Below are 26,530 nucleotides of genomic sequence, written 5' to 3' on the forward strand. Positions count from 1 at the left end.
CCCAATTGGAGGAAAGTGCGATCCATAGAAGAACCTCCGCCAATCAGCGTCATTACTGTACAACGCCAGTGTCCAATCAGAAGCTCAGAAGTGAGAAGCGTAGCCCCGCCCACAGGCACCAGCCAGCAGTCTGGCCGAACCAACTGTCATTTAGACTGAGTGGACATGATGGGGAAGACACTACGAGAGCAGGAAAACACGCATTAAACGTCTCAAGAAGTATCAAAAACAACTTTTAAAGTTACTTGTGTGATGGTGTAAGCTTACATCGACATGTGTTAAGTATCTTACAGGTAAGTTATCACCAAAATAATGCGTGTTTTTGTCCCTTTGAGCGCGTGAGTTGAAATTTTACAAAAAAGGAAGCTAACGTTTTTTGTTGTTGCTAACGAGCTAATGTTTATCTCACCACCTCCTCCAGAGAAGCAGCAACTTTTAGCAGCAACGTCTTTCTTTATCGCAACCGGAGGGTTTTCGGAGGATGTCAGCGCCCAGCAACTCGCTCCAGCAGCCGAGGGTGAGACGCAGCAACGCGGGCTCCCCCGGCTCCTTCAACAACAACAGCAGCAGCTGTCGTTTGCACCCCATCCGAGCCACCGTGCCCTACCAGCTCCTGCGTGGCGGGGGTCCGGGCAGCCCGACACGTGCGCAGACCCAGCAGACCCTCTACGTTGGAGCCACGACGACCAGCAGCCGAGGATCGAGTCCTCCATCCAGTCCGTCACTCGGTTCAGGAAGTGCAACAAATGCTAAGCAAAGACTGTCCCCGGAAAATAAGGACTCCTCCTGTCCCCCAGACTCTCCAGTTTCCAGAGGTACGAAAACCCTTTTCTTCACCTGTTTGGCCTTAAGAGAGAAGATAATCCTGTATTATTAGAAATGTATAGGATTACAGCAGCATAGTGCAAACATTATAAATAAGTATTAAAACGTTAAAGAATATTTTAAAAGTAAAAAATCCACTATATTACATACACGGACAGAATAATGTATTGTTGCACAGTATATAGGCCAATAAATGCCATGTCACCATGTGCTCACTGATCATTTGTCATGGTAACTTTTGTGTTTGTTTGTTTCGCTAGTATATATTATATTTTAATGTTATAATTGTACACAATATGGCTAACATTTTTGTCTCCTTTTTTAAGTCTGGAGCAAGGCTGGCACTTGATTTGCAGAAGGTTGCTGCATTAACTATTTAGACTCCCGTCCACTTGCACAATTAGGTCCTCATAAAGAGAACAGAGCGCACTATTGGCTCTCTTACTTCCTATGGACTTTTGACAGGAGAGGGGGGGGGGGGGCGGAGAATTGGCAGAAAGACGTTTCTTTCAGTTGTAAAAATGGGCCACTTCAGTCCCGATAGACGGTGCTGAGCGAACAGTCAGGTGTTGCTTATTCTGACCTCACTCCATACATGCGGCATGGAGTCCTCATGGCACACTCTGAGCATATGCTGAGCTTCACCACGTTGCGTTGCACATGGATAACAGAAGCTAGTGCTGTGCTGTTTCCTGTCATGCTCAGCTGCTCCTTGGAAGTGATAAGAAGAGAATCTGAAGGAGGACATGAGAGTCCAGGCAGCTCTAAATCTTCATTTCCCAGCGTGTCACTAAATCTCATTTATGTGACAGCCTTTCCTGCCAAGTATCGACACTGTGGCTGCTGCTTTTCCAGACCGGTAGAAGTATCCTATTTAGCTGGAAGAATACTGTTTTTTTATATCAAATGCATACAAAAAAAATCCCACAATATATCAGCACAACATAATATGGAAGTGTCTGAATACAGCTTGCGTTTCCAGTATGTGGAGACAACAAGAGACTCCTTCTGTTAACCTGAGTGGGTGTTTCTGACTCTGCATCAGTTCCCATGAAAAGCACCAAGTATTCTCACCACAAGAGTGATCTGCACTTAATGAGATTAGGTCACATCTCACAACACTACAGCTGGATCAATTCTACCTTCATTAGTCCCCTTTGAATAGCTTCTCCTTCTTATACTTTTTAATCAAAATGGCAGCCCTCTTTTTTTTTTTTTTTTTTCTTCCCCCGTGCAGGATTTTAGTTATCGTAGAGTTGTGAGTGGACTTTTATGTTTGTGACGTGCTTCACATTCCTCAGTTCTTTGAATGAGATGACCTCCAACCTTGACCAGTGTACCATGCGAGGCAGGAAACGAAGTCTCTTCCATAACAGACTTGCCTGGCACGACGCATTTCTCCCGTGTTTGGCTAACGTTTGGTGTTGATTTCCCACCTCGGTGGCATGCCACACATATCTCGGCCCTCTGTCAGGGACAACCTCTAACCCAGGCCGGTGGTGGTGATGATGATGATGATCAGGAGACTCCACCCTCCTTCGTCGCTGTGACCTCGCACTCCAAACACGCATTCATCAGATGATGACCATGATCATATCAATGCGGGGGCGGTTCTGGCTACTGGAAGTCAAAAATGCAAACCTGATGTAGTGATCTTTCATCACAGAGGCCCAACTTGATTGTGATTGAAGCAGGAGGCTCTGCACTTTGTAATTTATCGTTCACTGTAGTACTTTGAACCCACTCTCAGACATAATGCTTGCCATTTGGTGGAGGAGTCGGTCCAAAATGCTTCGCAGTACCATCAGTGTGAGTGCCAGACAATGTCACGCTGGTAATGGACTGCACCGGTGTGTAGATCATAGCATGATGAAGAGAATTATACTCCACATCATGACCTTTTTTAGGTTCACCAGCATGACATCATTCACTTAACACACTGTCCCAACAATGATAGTCCTGCTCTCTGTCGAAATGCCAGCTGTGCTGAAACAGCCCTGCTTCATTGTCACCCGTTCAAACTGCAGAGTAGGAGTGACTGAACACGAGATGTTGTCTAAATCATTCGTCTCTGGTGGAACTGTGCCGTGGTTTCTGTAGTTGTAGCTGCCTGCACTTAACTGTCTGTGTAGCTTCTGGTTGAACCTTAACTTGGATGTCAAGTTGGCTCGTTCTTCTTAGTTATGAATGGTGAGCAGTGCTGGCAGACCCTCCTCGCTCATTGAGATGCACTGAAACTAGTCCAGGCTAGCTTATTGTGGGAGGTACTCATTGACTGATGTCAAATGTGCTGATAAACCATTTCCTGACCAGCTGAGGGACAGATGCTGAAACTCATAACTTTAACACATCATGGCCAAGATTAACATCATCATTCATATTTTATGAAAGGCTGTCACTGTTCTATTTGATGCTTGCGATTAACACACTTTTTAACTTGAGCAGCTCGTGTAGAACAATCCTGAAACAGGAGCTGCCTGGTGGTTAAAGGGGTTCCTCCATGATGGTGTGTCGTGTTTTTATTTATTTATATGATGTAATAAATAAAGCACATCATACCACTCTGTAGTTAATGTAACAAATAGGTTTAGGAAGTTATTTCAGTAGTATCAGTGTTATACTCTGTAGCCCTTCTTAGCAATGACAAAGTTTGCACAGTATTGAGAGTTGGCAATTCCTAGTTTCATTATTCGCTGTGTAGGTCATTCGAGCAATTGCAATAAAGTTGAATTGAATAAAAAAATGCACAAGCTTCAGCACAGACTAATATTCTATTATCACCTAGTTGAGAAATTCTTAGAAACTGATTGGGAATCTGTTCTGTAATCACAAGATGAAGCTAAATGGTTTGTGATTTTCCTTTCAAGCAGTGTCGTGCAGCCTTGTGAAAACCTGCAGGAAACAATTCTGCTCCGGTTTACTGATCCGAACCACGTGTTTGTGTTCACATTTGCTCTACGGTTAATAAACCACCCATTTACCCCTTGGAAATGCAGAAACCTTTTCAAGGAACCCGAAAATATTCCTTTTAATATCACATACACCATTCGCTCAGCCCTGAAATCGGCAGATGGACTGCTTTGATGTCTTGGCTTCTTTCACAATGTTTCTTTTTTCTCATCAGGAGATTATTCTAGTCTGGCAAGTGGGGAGACGATGGAAAATAACCACAATCCCGGTTCTGAGAGCACCGGCTTGGCCTGTATCAATATTGATGGAAATTTAGCCTGCTTCCTTTGTCTACAATGCTTCAGGGAATTTTACTGTAGCCCAGTAAGCTTACTTAGGCAATACCTTTGGGTGGGTTGGCCTGTGTATTCTATGAACAAAGAACAGCAATGAACAGCTATGTAGTTCTGCGAAGAGAGGGGTGCCTCATGTCGATAGTTTAGTCTGTGTGAGTGTTGGTTTGTGAGTTCAGGTTGGAGAAGGCCTCTGCGTAAACCAACTCAGACAAGGAGCAGAGTAAATGTTTCCTGATCATCACGCTATTCCTTTATTCTGTCTTCTCCAATACGGAATGAAGGAGCTTTCATTTGCTTTCATTTTCATTTGCTTTTTGGTAATCACACAGTGCAATCTAGGCTAATACATTTAATCCGACACTTACCACATTCTCATGCTATTCTCAAGCTAATTTCTTTGTGTTTGCATGTTTTGTTTTTTCTTCTTTTACTGCGTGTCACTGCAGGAATGTTGAGTGGATGCAGGCAGTATTGATGTGCGTTGTGGTGTGGCTGTTTATGAGTTCTTATGTGGGTGGTGTGTGCTTGACTGTTCTGGCTCACAGCAGACTGCTCTCATAACATCAAATACTCCTGCTCAGCCGTTTACATTTGCTTCAGGCCTCAGTTCTCAAGCCGGTTTGTTTGCCCTGCACTAATACTTATGAGATTAGGAAAAACTGTCCACACTCTGAGGACAACAAGAGGTTGCGAGGCAAGGTCTCGTCTCAATGCAACACTGTTAATTGCAGTAGTTAACAGGTGAAGGTTGATTATAATGTATTGCTTTTAGAGTTATTGTATATTTCTTTTCAGGGACCAGAGTAACACCTGGTAATTCAAAGACTCTTCTGAGAGTTTGGATCTATTGCTGGCTTGGTGCTGACGACATGTGCGTGCACACGCTTCATCCCGTCTCTTTGTTCTGTCCTACAGCAGAAAGGTCCAAGTTACAGGTCCGGAGCTCCAGTGCCATCCGGCGGACATCTTCCCTGGACGCCATCACAGGACCGTACCTCACCGGCCAGTGGCCTCGGGACTCCCACGGACCCTACCCTTCCTGTATGAAAGACAAAGCCACACAGGTACATACCGTTCTGAAACAATACCACCGCCTGAGTAGGGGTGGGGGATGTCATATTATTCATGACAGGGGTTTCCCTAAGTTTCAGAGGCCTTAAGTGCTCTGCAGCTGTTGGGGCTTGAATTTTTTTGTTTTGGTTTTATGCCATTTCACATTCTTTTTTTTAAATTTAATTTTACAAAATAGCTTGCTATTATTAAAAAGAATAGTGTATTGCCTAAACCCTGGGTTCCCAACTCCAGGCACCCCGACCTGCCTATTTCCCAGTTCTCTCTGCTCTAGTACATCTGAACCAGATTCTGCTCAAGCCTTGATCTCACCAGGGCTGTTGAGCACCAGTTGTCTTCAAAATACAATGTAGTGAGTATGTTACTTACTATAGTTGTGTTATTTATATATTTTGTACATTCATTACAGACGGAGACATAAAAGCCTAATACGTCTTTGCTAACTATCGAGCACTCGATTAGTGTGACGACCATGGTTTCATCATTGCTTAGCATCGTGGCTTCGTAAACTAGTTCCGACTCAGCATTCTAACATCAAAGGCTGACTGATAGATGATTGGCTGTCATAAGCGATTATTATGTGCTGCAAAATTACAGATAAATGTAATTACAAATATATTACAGCACCCTGGTTCTCATCCCTGTCCCGTGCGTTCAGCTCGTCCGAATCAAGCCCCCAGGAAGGGCGCCGGGCTTTAAAGCTTATTTTACAAAGTGACCAAACGGATGAATTTTGGGCCAAAAAATACCGTTTCGCCCCTGGACTTACATTTGGAAAGAGATGTCTGTAAATCAGCGGGTATAGCCATGAAAAACAATCCCAGAGACAAAGAGAAAAGACTCCATGTGTCATCTTGCAACCAACTTGATCTGATGACGTGATCCGTCTGATTCAGCGCAGCAGGTGACCGTGATTGGTTGATCGTCACGGTGTACATTTGGTTTTGGGGTGATTAATCAGTGTAGCATGTTGTAACGTCCGGGGAAATCAAGTACGGGGAGAAGTAAGAGTTGACTGGCTTCATTAGTCATATTCCAGGAAGGGTTGTTTGAGAAGAAGCTCACTCAATTCAAATGATGGGAGACAGGACTTACACATAATTGTTGGTTTTCCATCGCAGTAGCTTGTGAAGAAGACAAATCTTCAAGCCGTGACCAAATATTTTGTTTTGGTAATCTGGTGGTGGACTCTGATGCCAATAAGGCCTGATAGACTTTGCTATACAGAATTCCCTCACAGTCATACATTTAATACATTATAACTCTTCACAAGACCTGTGCATGGATTTCATATTGAGCCTCAGCACAGTGTTCCTGGACAGCAGCCCACACATCATCACCCACTAATCTGGCCATGTGACTGATGGCTAAATGCAGTCTTTCCTCTAAGAGCTCCCTTTTTTTGGGGGGGGGGGGGGGGGGGGGGGGGGGGTAGTTAGTTTGGGGTGGGTTTGTGTTATAAAAGAATATTGACTATGCGTGATCATGACATGGGCTGCTCCCTCTTTGCTGACAGAAGCCTTTCATCTGTCTGAATGAAGACCGCCAAGCCTCATTTACATGAGTTTCATACCTTTAACCCTTCGTTTGTCTCGCATGTCTTTGTGTGTAGGCTGAGGAAGTGGTGGGAGGGCCTACAAGGTCTCTTGAAGTGGCTGTATACAGAGTAAATGCCTCCTTATTACAGGGTTCCTCTGCAGCCATGGAAAGACTGGACAAGTATGGAAAATCAATTTGATAATTATCAGGTCTCGGAAAAATGTCTGGGCACATATACACGGTGATCTCGTAGACTTACTGTTTTTTTGGCACATTGTGATGTTTGCCTGTGCTACATAGTGACATGGACCATATTTCCCAGCTATTATCAGCAGAGATCTGATTGGAGGCTTATTAAAATGAAAATCCAGAGATTTATGTCCTTCAAAGCTGTGGAAATTTGAGATGGGGAAAACATTTGGCTATGTCGTAATGATGTGGGAGAGAGTGTGACACACTTGAAAATCCTTGAACGATTAAATGCACAAACTCCCCCAAGGATAGCGAGAGACCACTTCCTGTTTAAAAAGCTACGCCTGGGCCCGGCTCTTTCTATAAGACAACAACGGCAGAGAGCAGCAGACAAAAGGTCCCTGGCCTCTTTTGTCGTGCATCACACAAGTTGAAGACAGCCTCTCCTTTGAGCTGTTCTGTAGCCTTGCATGGAGGTGAAGCTGTTTGCACCTGTCCCCCAGGCTGCGCCTGAGTCGAGGAGAAATCCCACTGCTTGCCACCTGGCCCTCGTGGCTGCACGGCCCGCCTGCCTTTTGTGTGGGAGTCGAGGAGCAGAGGGCCCATACATATGCTAATCACTGTTCCGGGATAGGTCTGCGAGTCCTAGGCCCTGTGGTTACAGAACACAGAGCATGTCTGTATGAAGATTAGGGCCCTCGCACACCAAGCCGACATTAAAGAACTAGAACCGACAAAGGCGGACTGATCAAACGGTGTGCGCCGCTTCACGTCTTCTGTTAAAAGTTGCACTTGTGTACACCACAAAAGACTGCAGCCGATGGCCCGCTGACCACTGACATGCGTACGTTCTGCGCCTGAGTGAGAGGAAATAACTAATCGGCGGTCTGTTTGTAATCTGAAAAACATAACGTAGAGACAAACAAACTAGCCTGCTGTTTCTCACACTACTGTGAATCTGCTTAATGTCTCACTAAAGATACACGCTCGCAGCTAAAGCTAGTTAGGAGAGACTAGATGCACAGTGATCCAACGTTTATAGATCAAACAAAGCGCTCTACAGTTACTGAGCGCCATCGACTAATATCTCTTGTTGTAAAATGTCCGGCGTAGTTAGCCTTGGAGACATTTGTCCATTTTCTGTAATTCTAAGTGAGCTTAAGACGTGTAGAGATAACAGATGCACAAAGTCAACTCACCAAATCATAACTCCTCATCTCTGAACCCCATCAGACGATCGCAGTGGCCCTCTGCTCGCGTGTCTCGACATGCAAGCCAAACAAACCAGCACAAGTTCCACTCAAATCCTATTGAAGCACAGCCATTATTTCCTGCTTTGGAACAGAGCTGGATTCTTGAGGATGTTGCCTGCATGTAACCCTTTGGGTGGGAATCATAATGGGAAGCAAGCTGCAGGCTGTGGTAACAGAGTTTTATCTGCACAGCAGCACATTATCAGGCAAAAGCCCTGGTACACAAGTCTACAAAGCACTCGACTCAGGCAGGAAGCTCGAGGGCTGGCGTGATGAAAGGGCCTCTGAGGTAAATATAGGTGGGTGTTCTTGTTCACGGACAATTTGTGTCAATCAAGAAAGATAGCCTGCAGTATTTCTAACTGTCTTACTATGTATTCCTGGGGGGGAAAAGTGGGATCAAACTACTGTTAACATCTCTAAAGTTATGAGCGTTCTAAAAATACAGCTAGTAAAACTATTTTGTCGTGTCAGAGAGACGATGAAGCCCTTCCACTATCTCCTCCATTTTCCTTGTGATTATAAAAATGATTGTGCTTTTTTGGTTTAGCCGGTTTAAAACCTACGCATATCACTCCCTGCCAAATGAGTAACACATAGCGAGCTGCATTCCCTATTTGACGTCAGAGAACATCTGTGAGAACTTAGTTTCTTTTCCTCAACGGCTAAATCCACAACTCCATAAAGCCTCTCTGCCCTTTTACAGCGATCTGCATTCTGTATGAACAGATTAAGCTGCAGCATCAAGTCCCTCAATGTCTGGCAGAGGCATCAAACGGCTCAAGCCATGCCGTGGGCCCTGCACAAAATGTTAATGCTAAAGGCTAGCTACACATCTGCCATCCAGCGTGGCCCGAGCACAGTGCTCCCTTTTCATGTGAGCACAAGCACCCATTTAATCCGCCGTCCTTTTCCGGGGAAACCAGCGCCAGCAATCCAGCGCAAACGGCTTCCCGGGTGTTCCTCATTATTCACAGTGTGATATTCCATATCATAGGGCAAGGCTTGTGCGTTAGCTGCAGAGACATAGAGGGGTTTTTCTGTTAGTGCGGGGTCAGTCATAAGGCAAATGTGAAGACACTGACATTTAAGATGTTTCGTACGACTGTGATGACCATAAAACGTCAGATGTTTGAGGAGCAGAGGCACTGTTGATGTGCATAATCAGGGGGGGGAAGTATGTGGCTTCAGACGGTCCCATGAAACATCCTCAGTCGGTTTCTGTTTTTGCATATATTTACATAAGTTAACCGTTTCCTTGTTTATGCTGCAGAGGTCTAAAAGACATCTTCAGTGAGACAGAACTGCCTCTATGCTCTCTGGTAGGGAATGTTTTGTGTATCAGATGTTTTCTTATGGCGTACTAACGACACTAAAGGTCCCTGTCGACTCGTTGACCTGGTATAAGCTTAGCGTTGTGCTTGTACTTTGTAGACAAACTAAAGGTAAAAGGATGGGAAACTAGCACCAGCTGCTAGTGAAGTCCTTGGTTATGTCAGCTGTGAGTGACTGACGAGGCAGATCATCAGATATTAATTGGTAGCCCTGTAACTATTTTCTCAAACTATGATTTTTGGAGTGTACTAGTGTGTTTGGCTTGTAGACCAACAGTTTCCTGCTGCAGTATTTATGTTAACCTGGCTTACTAATGGAAGCAATCAAACACGCTATGACTTTTGTTTTTCCTGTTGAAAGTAGTGCTTTTCCTCAGGGATGGTATCTCGTGACTGTTTTTATGGATTCCAGATTCTCAGCTTTACTTCTGAGCACACTGCACTCATCACTGCTTTCACCCACCTCTTTCTCAGCTGGTTATCCAAACATTTAACTTTTAAGGTATTGAGTTGACGCTCGCATTTTGACAGACTTCACCATGAGTTGGCTTGTCTGCTATTCACTTAAGAGGTCTTTGTATAAGCTTTTAGTTTCCTACTTCTCCTGCACAAGCTTTTATTTACTTTAAATTCATGTTGATTTGGAGCATATGTGTTTTATAAATGTGTGTACATGTAGTATTTATAATATTTCTTAGTGCAAAGAAATTAAAAATAAATAAGGGCATTTCATAAGACTCTTGATGATTCAACAAGGGCTCCATCTGTGACCTTTCAGTTATCTGATCTCTGTAAAAAATTAGGCCAACCTGCCATGTAAATAAATGTCAGATACTGCAGGTATCCTCCACTTTTAGGGTTATGTAATGTGTTCTATTCAGATATCTTTGCACACAATCTAAACTTGTGCCTATGCTGATGTGCAGGAGTACATCATACTTATCTTTGTGTGCCGATTCAACGCACGACATGCTATTTAGTAGCCACAGTGTCATGTGGAACGTGTGTCAATATAGCACGAGTTGTGTTTGTGTGTTAGAGGAAATGATGTTGAGTTGTGTACCGTGTGGTCATGTGTCTGCATGTATTAATGCGTTTCAGACTCCAGGTCTCTGGATTGATGAGGGAACAGAACTGGGAAGTCCTCACCAGCGGTCGGCCTCCTGGGGCAGCGCAGACCACCTGAAAGAGGTAGATTCACCTGTCTGAACCTCGCTTCACACAAGTCACAGCTGCTCATGACTGCAAACCACACAGATGGTGCATCAACAGAGTGAAGTAGTGTTCAGCCTTCTGTCTGGCTCTAAGCTAGGCCTGGACTGGTTTAAAACCATGCAGCCAGTTCAAAGAACATGTTTTTGTCATTTGTGATTCATTCCATTTATTCAAAATGTGTTTTATTTGTCAGGGTCTTGAGGACAGCCTAAATATTATGCTCCTTAAGGTTGGTTTCCACTCCTGTCTATCTGCTGCGCTTGGTGGCCAACCAGCCGACCACATGGAGCTATTAGTTCTCCAGACCTCAGTCTAAATTTAACCTCCTTCTCCCCTCGCTTTCCCACTCAACTGCACCCTCGCGTTTCATTACGGCCTGTTGTTTGTGAGAGACGGTGCAGGAGCACCTCTCAAGGCTGATGCAGCCATGTTGTTCCCTCTTTAGCACTGAGGGAACTTATTCAGGCTAACTCGTGTTACTTAAAAGCCTCACACATGCCCCTGCAACACAATAGACATTCGTGTTTCCAGTACGATATAAATGGCACACAGATGTCGAGGGGTTTTGTTAGTATTGACCAGAAAAAAATAAATCATAACTGTCTTTTTTCTTTTTCTTTTTAACTCACAAGTACACTTTGGAGAATCTACTTCAACCAGACGTAAAGACCAGTATGCAGAACTATCTATTTCATGACCAAAATGATGTTTTTGTAAGTTGCTAATAAGTTCAACTTCATAAAACACAGGTATGGGAGATCAATACAGCAATATGTTTTAAATGGAACAGGCTTAGCCTTCACTTTGTTGACAAGGGACAGATCAGACATGTACATTTACACACATTACTATTAAATTAAGACACGAAATGTTCCAGCTTCTATTGTGAATCTGTTTGGACATGGTGTGTTGGGAGACAGGAAGAGACTCATATTTTGTGGTTATGAATTCACAGCGGTGTGATCTCATGAAATGTGATCGTAAGAATCGGATTTCACGAAACGCATCCAAGCGTGAATGTAGTCGAACACTAAAACTCGGCCCACTAGAATCATTAAGTGTTGAACTTTCTGCAGACAGCCCCAGGGCCTTTGGCCTGCACAATCAATAGCACAGCCAGGAAAACCTCTTCCTCATCCTCTGAGATTACATCGGGATTGCTTGGACTTGTCATTATCGACTGCTGCGGTCACCCCATGACTGTAGTGCACTGTCTTCCAGCGCTCTAACCTCTGTGATTACATGTGTGGGAGGACATCTATGAAAAGAGCACGTCTCTTTGTTGACTGTGTTTCCAGGATTACAAGATCAGCGTTGAAGACCACACCTTTGTCTGCACAGTACAACGTCGTCTGTTGGGCTCACAAAGGCTATCCTGTTTTTAGGCTGATACTGGGCCAGATGCATTGACACGCGTTGACCTGACTCGTTTCATCATCAGACACCCTGCAACAATATACACGTCAAGTCGATCTTTATGGCTGTGCACAGTAGCACAGTAGCCATATTAATGCTGCACGCCACATAAATCCGCCTCTCAGCCGTCCTGAAAATTATAAGAAAATATGAATTTGACAAATGGCACAATATTCTTATTAGTGTAGGTTGTCAGCTGCTGCAAAAAGGAGGAAACATCAATACAAATATCCGTGTGTGTGTCAGGTCTGTTAAACTATTTTCATATAATATCCAGGCCAACATTTAAATGCATGCAAGTAGAGCTGCAACGATCAGTCAATTAATTGATAAATTGTAAAAACATTATTGCAACTAATTTGATAATTGATTAATCATTAGTCACTTTTTAAGCAAAAATGCAACTGTTGATAACTTATCAAATGTAAGAATTTGCTGCTTTTTTTATTGCCTTGAAATAACAAATTGAATATGTTTGGGTTTAGGACTGTTGGTTGAACAAAACAAGGTATTGGAAGACGTCTCCTTTATCTTAAAAGGCATTTGTGACCGTTTTATTTATGTTTTCTACACCATGCGATTAATCAACTAAATATTCGGCACATTAATTGATGAAGAAAATCATCGCTGGTTGGAGCTATGAAGCCCTACATGGGAGCAAATATGCTCATCACTTTCCAGCTTCATTCATTTCACAGATGGGGAAAGTTAAAATTCACATGTTGACCGCATTACTGCCTTCACTGCGCTTTTGTGAGCCGTCTTTTGCTGAAGTGATGCTACTTTTCTTCCAGCAGATTGCTAAACTGAGACTGCAGCTGCAGCGCAGCAAACAGGTCAGCCGGCAGAACAAAGACCGGGAGCACAGCTCACTGCAGGCGCCGCACGGCACCGCATGCCCACCGCAGGTGAGCTATTCATGCCAATATTCATGCCATGCCAAACTGGGTCACCCGGCATGCTCTTTTCAGGTGACAACATTAACTAGCTCTGACTTTGGTGATGCAAGATTTAACCCCGTGTATGATAAGGTAGCTTAGCAGCCAAGCAAAAGGCATACAAATGAAACGGATGGTGACCAAAGCTGTTAACCCTGATATATTCATATTCGGTTATCTTTAACGTTCTGTTAAAGATATAAACTTGTTAATCAGGGTTTTACTTTTCATTTGCTCCATCAGTGCACGTTTGGTAGTTATAAAGCTGTAGGTTATCAGCATGCGATAATTATGCAGGTGTAGAGTGAAAGTGCCCGTTTGTATTTTTATAGCATGTTTTGCATGAGCCGTTCAGGCTCCTGCACCGGCCATATTTTATCGTAAACCACGTTTATGATGTTGTATGTTGCACTGCGTTTGACTGAGGGAGGTCTAGTTAATGAGTCCCTTCTGACCAGTAATGTCAAAAGAGGAGAGAGGGAATGTGTCTGGGCATGCCCTGTCCTCTCCTTGTTTGCAGTTCATTCATTAACAGATGCCCGGCAACAGTACACATACACCACTGTGGGAAAATGAGCATGAACCGGAGATATGCGTTGCCCCATATCCACATGTGTTAGATCACAATCATGGCTGTGTTTTTGATCTTTATGATATTTAATCCCACTTCAGTAACCAGTATTTAAACGCCTCCACTCATTAAATATCTCGTAAAACTGGATCAGCGACAATTCCATACCGCAAACAGATCTCTGTGCCACAGAGTCTTAAGACATTTGCAGTATTATGTATTTAAATGCGCAATTAATTTGAATTATGAGACTATTATTTTCATGTGTACATCATTTTTTTTTTTAACTTATTTTTGTTTGTCTTTGCAGTACAAGGGAACTTCATCAGCTCTGTCAACAATCCCGGTGCCAAAATCCCTCATATGCAGGGTGCCGAGCAGTGTGGAGGGCATCAGCCACGAGCTGGAAAATGTGTTTATCAGAGAGAACTGGGAGCAAGGGATACAGGTAGGGACTCACACACACCAGCAACGGGGTCTAGCTGTATTTGTGCTTGGTGAACTGTAAATGTGTCAGTTTAGTTTGTACTATATCTGAACTCTACCTAATTTATCCATTTACAGTTCAGTCTTATCTTTTGTCTCAAACTGCCTGCTGTACCTTAACTACAACACAACTACGAAACAATACATGACATAGACACCGTGTGTTGCATTTAACATTGTGCAACAATCATTAATACTTTCTCAATCTGTGAAGTATATTTATTCACTTAAAGGAATTGTTTGGGTGTTTTTAGAAGTGGGTTTTTATGAAGTACTTATCCTTAGTCATTACAGACAGTAGGTAAGACTGCGGTCAGCGCGCCCCCAGTTTGGAGAAGCAGACTAGAGTATCGGCACAGCTGTGGATATGTGGGCAACAGAAAAACGTATTGTAGCCTCCTAAAGCAAAGACCTGCCTACAAAAAGTGTATACCAGTTTAATTGTACACTATATTAGTTTACCTTTCCAGTGAGACAGCTATAGAGTCTGTTTACTGCTAGTGGTTAGTTTGGTGAATTTGAAATAACCAAAGTCACACAATAACATAAACAAAGATATGTTTCTTCCTCTCAACATCAGTCACACTTTACGTTTATATACCTGAATATGCTTATAGTAAAAAAAATAGCCTTTTAGGCTATGCTTAAAATTCATAACATGCACAAGCAGTCATGTAAAGTCATTTGCAGCATGGTGCACCATACAGTCCAACAGTAAGACACACATTCTCACTCACACTGAATTATATTCTCACTCGCACTGAATTAAATCTCTGAGAGGCGAGGACACCCGTACATCCTGTCTGATGTGGGGTAGTGAACCTTGGCAGGTCTGTAAAACTCCCCTCTTAGAAAGACACACACACACACACACACACACACACACACACACACACACACACACACACACACACACACACACACACACACACACACACACACACACACACACACACACACACACACACACACACACACACACACACACACACACACACACACACACACAGTTGAAACACACATTTAAACATATGCACCACTACAGATTTACAACCTGCTGTGCACCAAGCCCTTCTCTTTGCTGCCCCCCCATTTGCATCAGTTGTGCCAAAGCAGAACGCTCTGCACATCGCACTGTTCCTCTACTGTCGCGTATTACCATCTGGTGTGATGTTTGCTTCTCCAATTGCCCTTTGAACAGACAGACGGACACGCACACGCACACTCACCCCAGAGACGCTTCAGTTTCACTCATTCTTAGATTCAGTTAGTGAGCTGGTGGCTGTTGTATAGGAACGCTGCAGCAGTTCACGACGGTTTTTCAAGGACACTTTGCCTGTTATCTGTGATTCAATGTAACATTTGAGTTATGATTCTCTCCAGACTCTAAGCACCACCACTCTGACATTTAGGATCCATGTACATTAATGCTTCACCTCCTCCTCCCTCTGACCTCACAGGCCATGGATGTGGTGGATGGCCGCCGCGCCCCCTTCCCTCCGCATCACTACAGCCGCAGTGGGGACACACGTGACACGGACACACAGGCCCCGTCGAGTGGGGACTCCAGCCCGTCGCCCCGCCCCTGCAGCTCTGACCACGCCCACTCTCCTGATGGAAGCCCGTGCTCTGCAGAGGAAATTGACAAAGGTGTGTGTGTGTGTGTGTGTGTGTGGTCAGAGGGGATTTTATACATCAAAGCCTGTTTACAGGTCTTGGGGAGTATAGATACGTAAAAAAAAAAGTTGTTCGAAGCCTTAAATTGACTCAAGTGATGTCTGAGGGCTGAAGACTATGTTTTTGAAAATAAAAATAATCTGGAGGTTGGAAAGAGGTGATCTTACCAGACCTCTGTAGACCTGGTTAAAGATTAATTTAGGCAAAGTTCTTGTACTGCTTGTTTTTCAACATTTGAGAAGTTTGGCTTCTTTTGTTTGATGGGGAAAAGGATGTTTTATGTTTCATAAAGTAAGGCACTGAAAACGGTATTGATTTAGTATCGGTACAGAAACTCGTATTGGGAAGTGCCTCTCAGCTCTACTCCAAGCACGTTGCAGCTCCTAAGAATCATTAACAAAGTTTTTCTTTTATATTATATTCTGTATTTCCAGACGGTGTGTGCAGTTCTCCTCTCCCCAAGTTTGCCACGTCTCCCAAACCGAACAACAGCTACATGTTCAAACGGGAACCTCCAGAGGGCTGTGAGAGGGTCAAAGTGTTTGAGGAGATGGTGTAAGTATTATTTTCATCTTACAATGTGTTTGTGGTTCAGTCACCATGTGTGAGCGCTGAGTGCACTGATCGTTACAAGAAAACAATAGATACAGTTCACCGTTAAGAGGACAAAGCCGACGGGCTTATTTGCATTGTGGGTGGCAGGGTTGAGGGCATAACGGCTGTGTAGGATGAACAAACTTGCATTTGATCAAAACAGTCATATAAATGGAAAATAAAAGGCAAAAGTATTGAGCTTGGTTTTTCTTCTTGGTCTTCAGATCCGGCCGATCAAAAGGCTTCCCTCTCTTCTCGTGCCCTGACAAAAACAAGGTGAACTTCATTCCCAGAGGCTCCGCCTTCTGCCCCGTCAAACTCCTGTGCTCCTCCCTGTTCTCCCCCATCACTCCCTCGTCCTGCTCCTCCGCCAACGACGGCCCGGGGCCTCAGGTGACCCCGACTCTGCCCACCGCACCACTAGCTACCTTTCCGGCCTCCGCCGACTGGAGCGCCGACACGAGCACGGGCGTAAACGCAGACGGCGGCACAGACGGCCAGAGCCCCGACACGGATGTGGGGAAAGACGGCTCGGCACATGTACTGCTCACCAGCTAGTCCTCAGGTATTCACAACCAAACCACCTGCAGCTGAAACATTACAGCGAAGTCAGGTGGTATGGCTTTAAAAACAACAAAAACAACACAAAAAAAAAGATCCTTGCACTCCGTTAATCCTAACGTAAGCCAGCAGGGAGTGCCCAAGGTCTAGAAATGACAAACACAACATAGGGTAATGGTACCAGCCTCCTGCTGCACAAGCTTGATGGTTAAGTCTGGACAACAATGACCAAACTGTGTCCTGGCCTTGGGCACCGCCTCCCTTCACCCATTGCTAACCTATAGCCTTCTCCTCTGTACCGGGACAACACCCATAGCAAAAATAGCTTTGCTTCCTTTAGCGAAGAAAGAAAGAACTGCTCAAATAATCTTGTTATGTGACACCGGCAGTTTTATCAAGAAAATCTTTCACCAGGTATCAGAGAAACCTCTACTACTCATGTTATCTAACCAGCTTATTAGCTGTTCAGTGTTCAGCGTGCTAACATCTAAAGTACATATACGTAAGCTTTTTGACAGGATGGGAAATGCCAGATTCATGTATTTAGCATATCAGGATGTCACAATGCATTGCCCCACGTTAACCACAATGTTTGCACTTGTTAAGACATGGCTCCCAATGATACAGGCCGTGGCCTATTTAAAAAAAAAAAAATGTGTTTATTTCAAGGTATTTGTAGCACAATGTCGTTGTGAAACCAGCAGTTGCTTGAGCGCTCCACCCAACGGGCTAACAAGCCGAGACCTAGATCTGCTTTTCTAGTCTGATCACTATTAATTAGCTCATCACAAAAAGCAAACGTCGGCTGTTTTTCTGAGACCAAATAACCAATCACAAAGCACACAACCCTCCCATTGCCTTGTGGTAATGCCCCACACTACACAGAACAAGAACTCAGGTCATGTGGAATGTACTTGCCCGGACTATGTTGCCTTTCCCCAGTGTTTCTGACTTTCCAGTCTACGGCAGAACGGTTTTATTTCCCTGGAGAGGGAGGTTATTACGGACTGAATCAACGATTGGTGTCGCATCTCGTGACTGATGACCTTTTTAGCGTTAACCTGTTCAGGTTTAGAGTTTCAGGTGCTGTGACACATTCCAGAGATCGCTGTTGAACAGGTCAACCGTGAGTACTCGTGTTAGCGAAGCTAGCTACATAAGCTACACCCTCCCTCATTGAGACGATGACTGATGTGTCATTTGTTTCTCCCCTTTTTATTGAATACGTACCAAAGCAGGGCTGTCGCGTACCTGGGACACAAGAGTCACCGTTTTAGTGCCAGAAGCAGAATGTTTATGTGCGTTTTTGTTTAGTTGATAAACAGTTCAGCGCCTTATAAACACCGGTTCATAGTGATTCAAACACGGGCGATAATCGCTGAACCAAACATAAGCACTTATTGGAAGTGAGATGATAATCACTATTTTTTTTTTTTTTTTAGACCAATTTGTAAGTCGAAACAATCAGATCTTAAGTGTGCAATTGATTTTTGTTTGACGTAAAGCTACACTAACAGTTTTTGTGTATCACAGTTTGGCTCAATGTACAGATCCAACGAGATGCTCCCTAATGTTCCCTGCACGAGCTGCATCACCGGAACGTTTTCAAAAGTAAAACATGACTTATTGAGACCATGTTGGCGTTGAATGGGAGAGTTAAACTAGTAAATGTTTCATTCCAAAACTTGCACACAGACAATAAGAACCGTATGCAGGACATTCCACACAAATGGAAAAACTCTCCTCTGCTTGCAAAGAGTTTCAATTAATAATTCTGATTATTTTTATTCACAAGCTCATTGTGCAGTAAATAAATGGTTGCCATGTTTGGCAATGATGATGATTCAGTTCTCCTGTGTATTACGCATTTTTATGTAGATCTTGTGTTTGTTTTTTTTTCTTTTACAATAAAGAAAACAAAAAAAAGTCTCTTTTTGGATGGTTATATAATCTTTTCAAAGGCCGTAGACAGACACAGCGACTAGTTCCACCGGTATTCAGAAGCATTTATATACACATAGGAGTCGAGGTAAGGCAATCAATGGATCCGCTTATGATTCAAATATTAACATGTCACATGGCTTCAACATCAAAAATGACACGTGGCTAAATTGCAACAACATGAATTCACAATAAATATACTTAGTAATTAATTATGAGGTTCTATAATGTTTTGTGATTAGATTAAGGCGTTTACTCTGAGATATATATTCAATTTATGCAGCATTGTAGTCAAAATCAGTTTAACATGATTGTATTAACATGATCCAACTTTCCAGTTAGTTTCGCTCTGAAAACTGCATATATTTCACATGACAGCCAACAACGGAGCTAAATAAAGACAAAAAATTATAATACACTGATTAAAAATCTCACATTGATATAAATGCATTGTTCATCCAATCACACTTTTACTGGGTAACATAAAACAAAGCATGCAACATGCAGTAATGAACTAATTAGCAAACATTTAAAAGCATAAATCTTCAAATGTGGGGTGACATAGTTTACTATATTTCTGATCAGTGCTTGAAGTCTGTAACAGATCGATGGCAGAAATATATCTTGTGTTTATTTTTGGATGTTTCTCCGAGGCTGCAGTAACTTTACTCCACATGTTTTGGTATTTAGTAAATATGAACTATTGCACTGTGATCTTTGTCATGTTTGCTTTCTTTCCGCTGTTGTGTCGTTTTGCCTGTGAGCAAGTTTCAGTCATGAGAATCAGAAATGAAGCATGAATGCTACTCGAGACTACAGATTTTCAAGGCAGCGAATGTCAAAGGCTTCTTCTTCCAGCCTCGTACTGAGGTATCCGCGCTAAACATTCAGTGTTTAACCCAAGTGAAGGAGCCGGCGGGCTTCACGCGGTCCTCTAAACGTTTCTCTTCTTTCTCAGTGGAAAGGTTGTCAGTGGGAACCTTTTCAGCAGAGTAATACTGCCACCAAGAGAGAAAAGGTTTCACGTAATAACAGCAACATTTCTCTTGTTATAACAATATATTTGTCTCATAATATCATACTTTACTATATGTAATTTTATTGTTACTACGATTTTACTATTACTACGACACACACTTTTTATAAGATATTATAGTACAGTATGTCATAATAAAGCACATATAATGTTGTAACAAGAAGATGCAGCTATTTTCTTTATAATTAATTTTGTCTATCAGGTTAACTTTATGATTTATTATATAATTTTCCACCCAAAGATGTTATATATTTGGCATTTCTACTCGAATAACATTTGCTTGTTAATGTTCTCTGGATTTACTAATTGATTGAAGTCCAAAGAGAAGACAATTGTGTTCGGCTCATGGTATTTTGCCTCTGGTCGCGCAGGGGAAGCTTTATTCTGCTGCACCCATCAGATCACGGCGACGCTGAGGAAGAACTATGCGTTGTGGAGTTCGTGCTCTCTGCCGGTTTTTCCGACCGCATCGGGATTGGAGAGGGGGTCCAAATCGGCAAACAGGTTGAACCACGCCGAGAGGTCTTTGGACGCCCCCGCTTTCTCTGTAAAAGAAAAAAGAAACGAGTCAGAAGAGTAAACTTCACTCGGACACACTGCCTAACATATCCACCCCTCTTGTCTGCCTGTGGCTGATATCCAGAATTATGAATGGAAACGACCCACAAATTCTTTGAAAGTACCCATAAACACAGGTTTCCGGTTGGATACGTCTCGTTGAATGAGTTAGTCTTTTTCTTTCAAGTCTTTTCATCTGTTTTACTCGTTTTGGTACCTTTCACTGCTGGCTTAGAAGGGTTCTGATTGGCTCCAGATGATGAGTGCTCCTTCGGCTGGGCGCCGGGCTGTGGAGCGACGCCGGCCCAATCTGAAATGTAGGACACAGATTTTTAGATTTGAATCGTCACACTCTTGTTGCACACTTGCTGATGTGGAAGAATATTGTGTAATAGACGCACAAACGAGCAAGAATCCAAACTTGTATCACGGCAAAAAAAAAATCACACGCAAGGTTATTAGTGGTTTATTAGATACAGGCCAGAAGTTGCAACAGCAACTTTTGAGGTTTTTGTTTCAGGCACATTTATTTTGCGTTCATCCTTTTGTGCATCTAGAAAAAAACCGTATGAAGCAGCACTAAATACCACCAGGGAGAACACTGGATGTGCTGTTGGTATTGCATTTAGTAACAATCTATGCTCCAAATACAGGCTTAAAGTACGAAGTAGCCCCCCTTATTGACAGATGTTTAAGCAGAAATTCAGAATGAACAAAACGTTTCTTTTTTTATACAAGAAAAGCCTTTAGAAATGTTTCCCATTGCTTTAGTTTAAAGGCTTTGGATGTGACTACAGCTTCAGATCTTATTGGATGCATCTGAATGTGCTTGACCCTTGAGGATTTGGGGATTTTCCTCCACGAAGATTTGTTATAGCTTTGTTTTACATTCTTGGTCTCAAGCCATTTTACTTTCGATCCAGCTGTTTGGGTCGCATGGTTCGACATCAGTCACCATTTCTGACTCTGGACCAAGATTCCTTCCAGGATTTTGGTCAAATGGAGGTTGTGACCTTTGGTCTCTCTCGCTCTGTGCCCATTGGATGTTTCTTGCAGGAGTGACAACACCTCTGCTGTTCCTCCTGCAAGATCAGCCCAAAAAACCTGGTGTTTAAGTTCCCAGAGCAGCCTCTGGAATGAGGTTCTTCCTGCTCAGTCTCCCAGACTAGTTTCATGAGCATGTCATTTTTTTACATGCAGTGGTTTAATAACATCAAAATGAATTTGTGTAGATCAGTAGGTGCGAGCTTTGAGCTGCCAAAAGTTATTTTGCGCTCACAAGTCGGTCCCTGGCCGCGAGCGCTCCTACCTGCACTCACAGACCGACTACAGCCTGAACTGGCTTTATGCTTTAAAATTCTGTGCTTCACAAAGTTCTGTGCATTCACGCCCGCTGTGATTGAATTCTGTTGACGGCTCTTGGGGGCAACATATTGTGATGGTTTCTGCTCTGTCGTCCTGAAATATGGACTTTAAGCCGAAATACCAATTAAACTCCAGCAGGTTGAATATGTTCTGACGGAACAGATCGATCAGGCCCGAGCGTGCTTCGTTGAGCAGCTGGACTCTCGGCCTCCCGTTCAAAACTCATCTCCATCTCGCCGGCCACGGATCCCGTTGACCGCATGCTTCTCCTCGACCTGTTCTCATTCCAGACTTCTTTTTGTCAGCTTTATGAATTTACCCAGGAAATACATCCTGTAGTTGTTCATGTCTCGATGCCTTTTATAGTGGAGCTACTCAACCCTCCAAGCTGGAAACAGACAACATCAACAAATCCAGATGAGGTGCAAGCTGCTAGTTACCAGGCCCAGATGAAATGGAAAGTAGTTGGCAATTACCTCCTGGTAAATCTAATTGCTATGTTATTATACCCTCCTTCTATTACATTGACAGACGTGGGTTTTTATAAATGGTTTTAAAGCCACTTCTCCCGCTAGAGTAGTTCAGCAAAAAGCAGCTTTTGGGGGGAATTTGTTAATGCACTCATTCATGGAAAAACGATGCAAGTTATTTTTTAGTTTTCAGGCATATTCATTCCACCTGAGTGCTTAGTTAAATTAGTATAATTGTGGCTTATTTAAATGTTTTTAGCAAGAAGAGAATGGTTTTTTGACACAAAAAGCTTAATATATTGAAATCTAAAGAGCGTTTTGCTCTTATCTACCGTTCCTCTGGTTCACTCTAGTCTGGCTCACACAAATGCACACACAGGCTAGTATGTTCTGACCTGAGAGGGAAGACTGTTGATTATTGAAGCTCTGGTCAAACAGCTGAGATGGTAGAAAGAAGGAGCTTTCCATCTGCTGGGCCTCCGCCGGTCTACCCGACGCGGCGCTCGTTCCCTCCTCGGCGTCTCCGAACACTTCCGTCCACTCTCTGGAGAAGTCGCCCTCGTCCACAGACATGCTGCCCAGGATCTCGTTCAGGAAGGCCATGCTGTCCCTCTCCTCCCCCTCTAGCTCTGGATAGGCAGAGAGACGATCCTCATTCCCTACAATGATCAGGCAAAGTGATCAGAGGACTGAAACACTTCAGAATGCTCGTGATGATTTGGTAGCTTATGTTTGTGTCTCATTTTCCCAAATACTTCACATTTTTATTGAACAGCTTTGTAGTTATTTTACATTTCTTTGCTTTGCTTTTGTAAATGGTAGCTAAAGGTGTTAAAGGAATTTCTAAATGCAGTTTATTTCCATTATACTATAACATATTGTTGTATTTTACCTTCTCTGGTCGTGTCGCTGGTGTTTTCATTTAGTGAGATGAGTCTAAATATGACAAACGGAAGATCAGTTTATAACATTGTTACGGCAACAAAAGAAATACTGTTTGTATTCAGTCCGGACCGGTTGAGTGTTCATAAAGATAATCTCTGTTTTCACCGTTGGCATGCACGTGTTTGGTCTACCTGCATGAGACAAGATCTAGACGAGATAAACTCACTGGTCGTCTGTGGTCTCTGCTTTCTTTCCGTCTACGGCCTCTGCTTTAATTTTCTTCTTCCCTTTCTTCTTAGCCAGCTTGTCCATGGGGCCTTGTAAGGTCTGAAAGAACAACCGAGTCACTGCTTATAGTTATTGGCCGATTCTCAAGATGTAGAACTACTTTAGATCTCATCTGTGCGGGTCGAGAGGCTCTCTGACCTTTAGAGCGGAGAACTCGTAATGCTGGCAGCCCTTGAAGCTCTCATGAATGGCCGCCATAGTGTGGGACGTCTTCTCCCAGAAGTGCAAAAGTGTCGTCTGTAACAGCGGAACAAGCAGAGGCCACATATTCAGCCGGTCATGGTTAAAGTCACATTGGTTCATTTGTGTCCTCGCGCCGGTCCGACAGTTTAAAATCTCCATGCAGTGTCTTCGTTCAATGGCGTGTATGCAAACGACTGGAGTTCGTTATACCTGATATGTGGTTAAAACGTGAGAGAGGAGGTTGCAGCGACTGGCTCCCAGCAGGTCCACCTTCTGGCAGACGTCATTCTTCAGTTTGTCGAAGCTTGTTTTGGTCGTGCGCACCTGGGCCTGAACCTGAGAGATGTACGTGAAGGATAAGAAGATGTCCCAACTGAAGATAAGCACCCAGTATTGTGTGTCACACGGGTTTAAACGGGGAACACAAACACTGGAGTTCACTTTTCTGCACGTGTCGGCAGAAAAGAGCATGCTGGGTTCTTGATTAGTACAATATATTTAGAATAAATTGACCTACATTCTGTGGTGCGTTCTGCCCTCTAGTGGCATTGTTTCGTAACAGTTGTGGCGCTTGTGTGGCCTTAGTTATTGCAGCAAATATTGGCTTAAACAATTTGTTAATTACTCATTTAGTTCACGATATTCTGAAAATCTTGATAAGTAAATATCTTTAGGTATGAAGCAATAGAATAAGAATAAAGTGTTTCCTGACATGACATTTGTTACATTATGAAATGCAGCATGTTATTAATTACTTACTGTCTGCTGTGTAAAAGCTCAACTTGTCTGATCTCATGATTCTGCCGACGTGTACTGTGTGACGGACAAACCTTGCGAAATTTCTCCATCTGTTTGTGAGTGTCTGGATCCAGCTCCTGCGACGCGTCCTTCATCCAGAGCAGCGCTCCGCGGTACTCGGTCCTGGACTGCTCCATCCGGTTCACCGTCAGCCACGTGTCTGAGATCGCCCGGTAGCGAAATGTTTCGACCTCCTGGTACAAACGGCACAGAGGTTTCCTCAGAGCCAATCTGTACAGGGACGAAGAGTTCAATGAAGTATTAAGATCCTGCATGCGACACGTTTGACGTTATCATTCCCACACAATGTTACTGGAACATAAACTATGTTGGCGTTAAAACCTCTTCTAAACTTCGTAGTACATGATACAGTTTGAGTGCGTCCATGAGTGAGTGTGCAACTCTGTGTCTGTCCACGGCTAATCTCACATCCTGCTGCAGCAAACTGCACAGTATTTTGAGTGGCGGCGACTCAAAACACCTTTTAATACTTGTTTTATTCTGCCATTGACTGCCTGCTTACTCCTCGCTCACCACTCTTGACATGTATGTTGCACGTATACCTTTGTTGGGAGGAGAAGCAGAGCGCTTTCCCTGTGGCCTGCATGATCTTTCCAGCCCTGGTTTTATCCTGCGAGCCCTGGGAGCGCAGGAAACGACCCAGTTCATTCTCCTCCTGGGAGAGATCTGCATAGTAGAGATCATAGTAAAGGATGGACATTTATGTGGACTCTGTGGACAGTTCATATTTTCTTTTATTATTGGTTAGTTTTCTTTTTCCACTAAACACTTACAGCAGATCCTCCTCTGGTACTGCTCGATGACCTTTAGCAGCTCCATGCATGTTCTCTGGATGGAGTGGAAGACCTGCAGAGTAGAAAGTCACAATGCCTCATCATTGTGGAAGTTATACTGTCAGTTAAATAAGACCTGTTATGTCGTACGCTGCCTGAATGTGTAATGAGTCATTTTCAAGAAGATAAATAAGAGATATCCAAGTCTATGTGACGTGACCCTAAAGCCTTTACGAGGTGAAAATAGAAGTGTCTAAATGTCTCATCAAAGCTGTAAAACAAGCTCTGATCCCGCATGTTAATATCCAGTCTGTCTAGATGCTTATTGTGGCCTCGGCCTAAAGTAAGGCTGGATGTTCCAGCTTTTATGAGGTATTGATTTCAGCCATTCAATTCCCTTCACTCCTGAGATGGAGGCATGGATGACAGGGGGGGGGGGGGCGGAGAGGCAGCCTAATGTACGTTTTAGGCCCCAAGCAAATACTGGCATCGTGTGAATCAAAAAGCCCTTTTAGTCGCCGCCTGAAGGGAAATAATCTACGATGTTTCTTAATGTATCTTTTCTTTTACCCGAGTTACTTAACGTACTACAACGGTTTTAAAATTCCCTCCTCACCTCCAGCTTGCCGTCCAGATCCGCATCCGACGCCACCACGTGTTCGTCCTCTTTCTTCCCGGTGACCTTAATGAGCGTCTGCTTGGTCTTCCAGTACCTCTGCTGGAACTTGTTCACCACAGACGAGTCTTGGCTTTGGATGAAGCGGTCGAGATAGTCCTGAGGGTAGCCGCTGCAACGACACAGAGGATGGACCAAGTGTTGTGACTGATGAACTGTACTGTTAACATTCTGAGAAGAACTTGGTTGTAAACACTGAGGTTTATACTCACAAATGTCCTCCCTCCATTTTCTGAGATTACCTGTGGAGGAAGCAGAGCAACTTAAATACCGAGCTGATAACAGAGATAGTGAGCGTTGTGTAATGCGGCCTGGGAACAGTTGTAACACTATTTTTATTTTTTACATTTTCTCTTTTTTTTTTGTCAGCTGAAAGCTTATGAATTGGGAGTTAAAATCAATATCACGACGTTATTACTGAGTATTTTACTGATATTGATACGTCGCAGTTTGACAAATGTTTGAAGAACAATAAAGATTGATTTTAGATGCAGCGAGCTTTGTCCCAATGTTGGGCGTTACCTTGAAAAATCTCATGAACAAAGAAACTAGATCATATTTCAGCTGCACTACATGTTGCTTTTTCAACTCAACACAAACTTACTGATTATATTTGAGA

The 26,530-nt window shown here is 43.4% G+C and overlaps 2 protein-coding genes across 4 annotated transcripts; one reads left to right on the forward strand and one right to left on the reverse strand.

The window, feature by feature from the left end:
- The first annotated feature begins 159 nt into the window (after positions 1 to 159).
- Positions 160 to 18,797, forward strand: glcci1b (glucocorticoid induced 1b). 3 transcript variants are annotated; one of them, XM_079165204.1, is made up of 9 exons: positions 160 to 293; positions 422 to 815; positions 4,986 to 5,134; positions 10,561 to 10,650; positions 12,885 to 12,998; positions 13,910 to 14,047; positions 15,546 to 15,735; positions 16,197 to 16,317; positions 16,581 to 18,797. In XM_079165204.1, exons 2-9 carry the CDS (start codon positions 482 to 484, stop codon positions 16,912 to 16,914), a joined length of 1,470 nt encoding a protein of 489 aa, XP_079021330.1. In that variant the 5' UTR covers positions 160 to 293; positions 422 to 481; the 3' UTR covers positions 16,915 to 18,797. The 3 variants fall into 3 exon arrangements, with proteins under 3 accessions (XP_079021330.1, XP_079021331.1, XP_079021332.1); XM_079165205.1 differs by having other exon boundaries at positions 12,888 to 12,998; XM_079165206.1 differs by having other exon boundaries at positions 4,989 to 5,134.
- A 1,504-nt stretch (positions 18,798 to 20,301) lies between these two features.
- Positions 20,302 to 26,140, reverse strand: ica1 (islet cell autoantigen 1; the record flags this gene model as incomplete). Its single annotated transcript, XM_079164135.1, has 12 exons — positions 20,302 to 20,439; positions 20,670 to 20,762; positions 22,683 to 22,946; positions 23,180 to 23,223; positions 23,399 to 23,499; positions 23,599 to 23,697; positions 23,854 to 23,979; positions 24,474 to 24,672; positions 25,005 to 25,128; positions 25,236 to 25,308; positions 25,852 to 26,023; positions 26,124 to 26,140. The coding sequence occupies 12 exons, from the start codon at positions 26,138 to 26,140 to the stop codon at positions 20,318 to 20,320; spliced, it is 1,434 nt and encodes a 477-aa protein (XP_079020261.1). The 3' UTR covers positions 20,302 to 20,317.
- Positions 26,141 to 26,530: the final 390 nt, after the last annotated feature.

Source organism: Pholis gunnellus, assembly GCF_910591455.1.
Source record: "Pholis gunnellus genome assembly, chromosome: 8".
NCBI classification, from domain to species: domain Eukaryota; kingdom Metazoa; phylum Chordata; class Actinopteri; order Perciformes; family Pholidae; genus Pholis; species Pholis gunnellus.

Bases quoted from the DNA above. Each gene is read 5' to 3' on its own strand.
- glcci1b (XM_079165204.1), top strand. From the start codon at position 482: ATGTCAGCGCCCAGCAACTCGCTCCAGCAGCCGAGGGTGAGACGCAGC. The intron at 816-4,985 runs GTACGAAAACCC...TCTGTCCTACAG, and splicing joins AGACTCTCCAGTTTCCAGAG to CAGAAAGGTCCAAGTTACAG. The intron at 12,999-13,909 runs GTGAGCTATTCA...TTGTCTTTGCAG, and splicing joins GCACCGCATGCCCACCGCAG to TACAAGGGAACTTCATCAGC.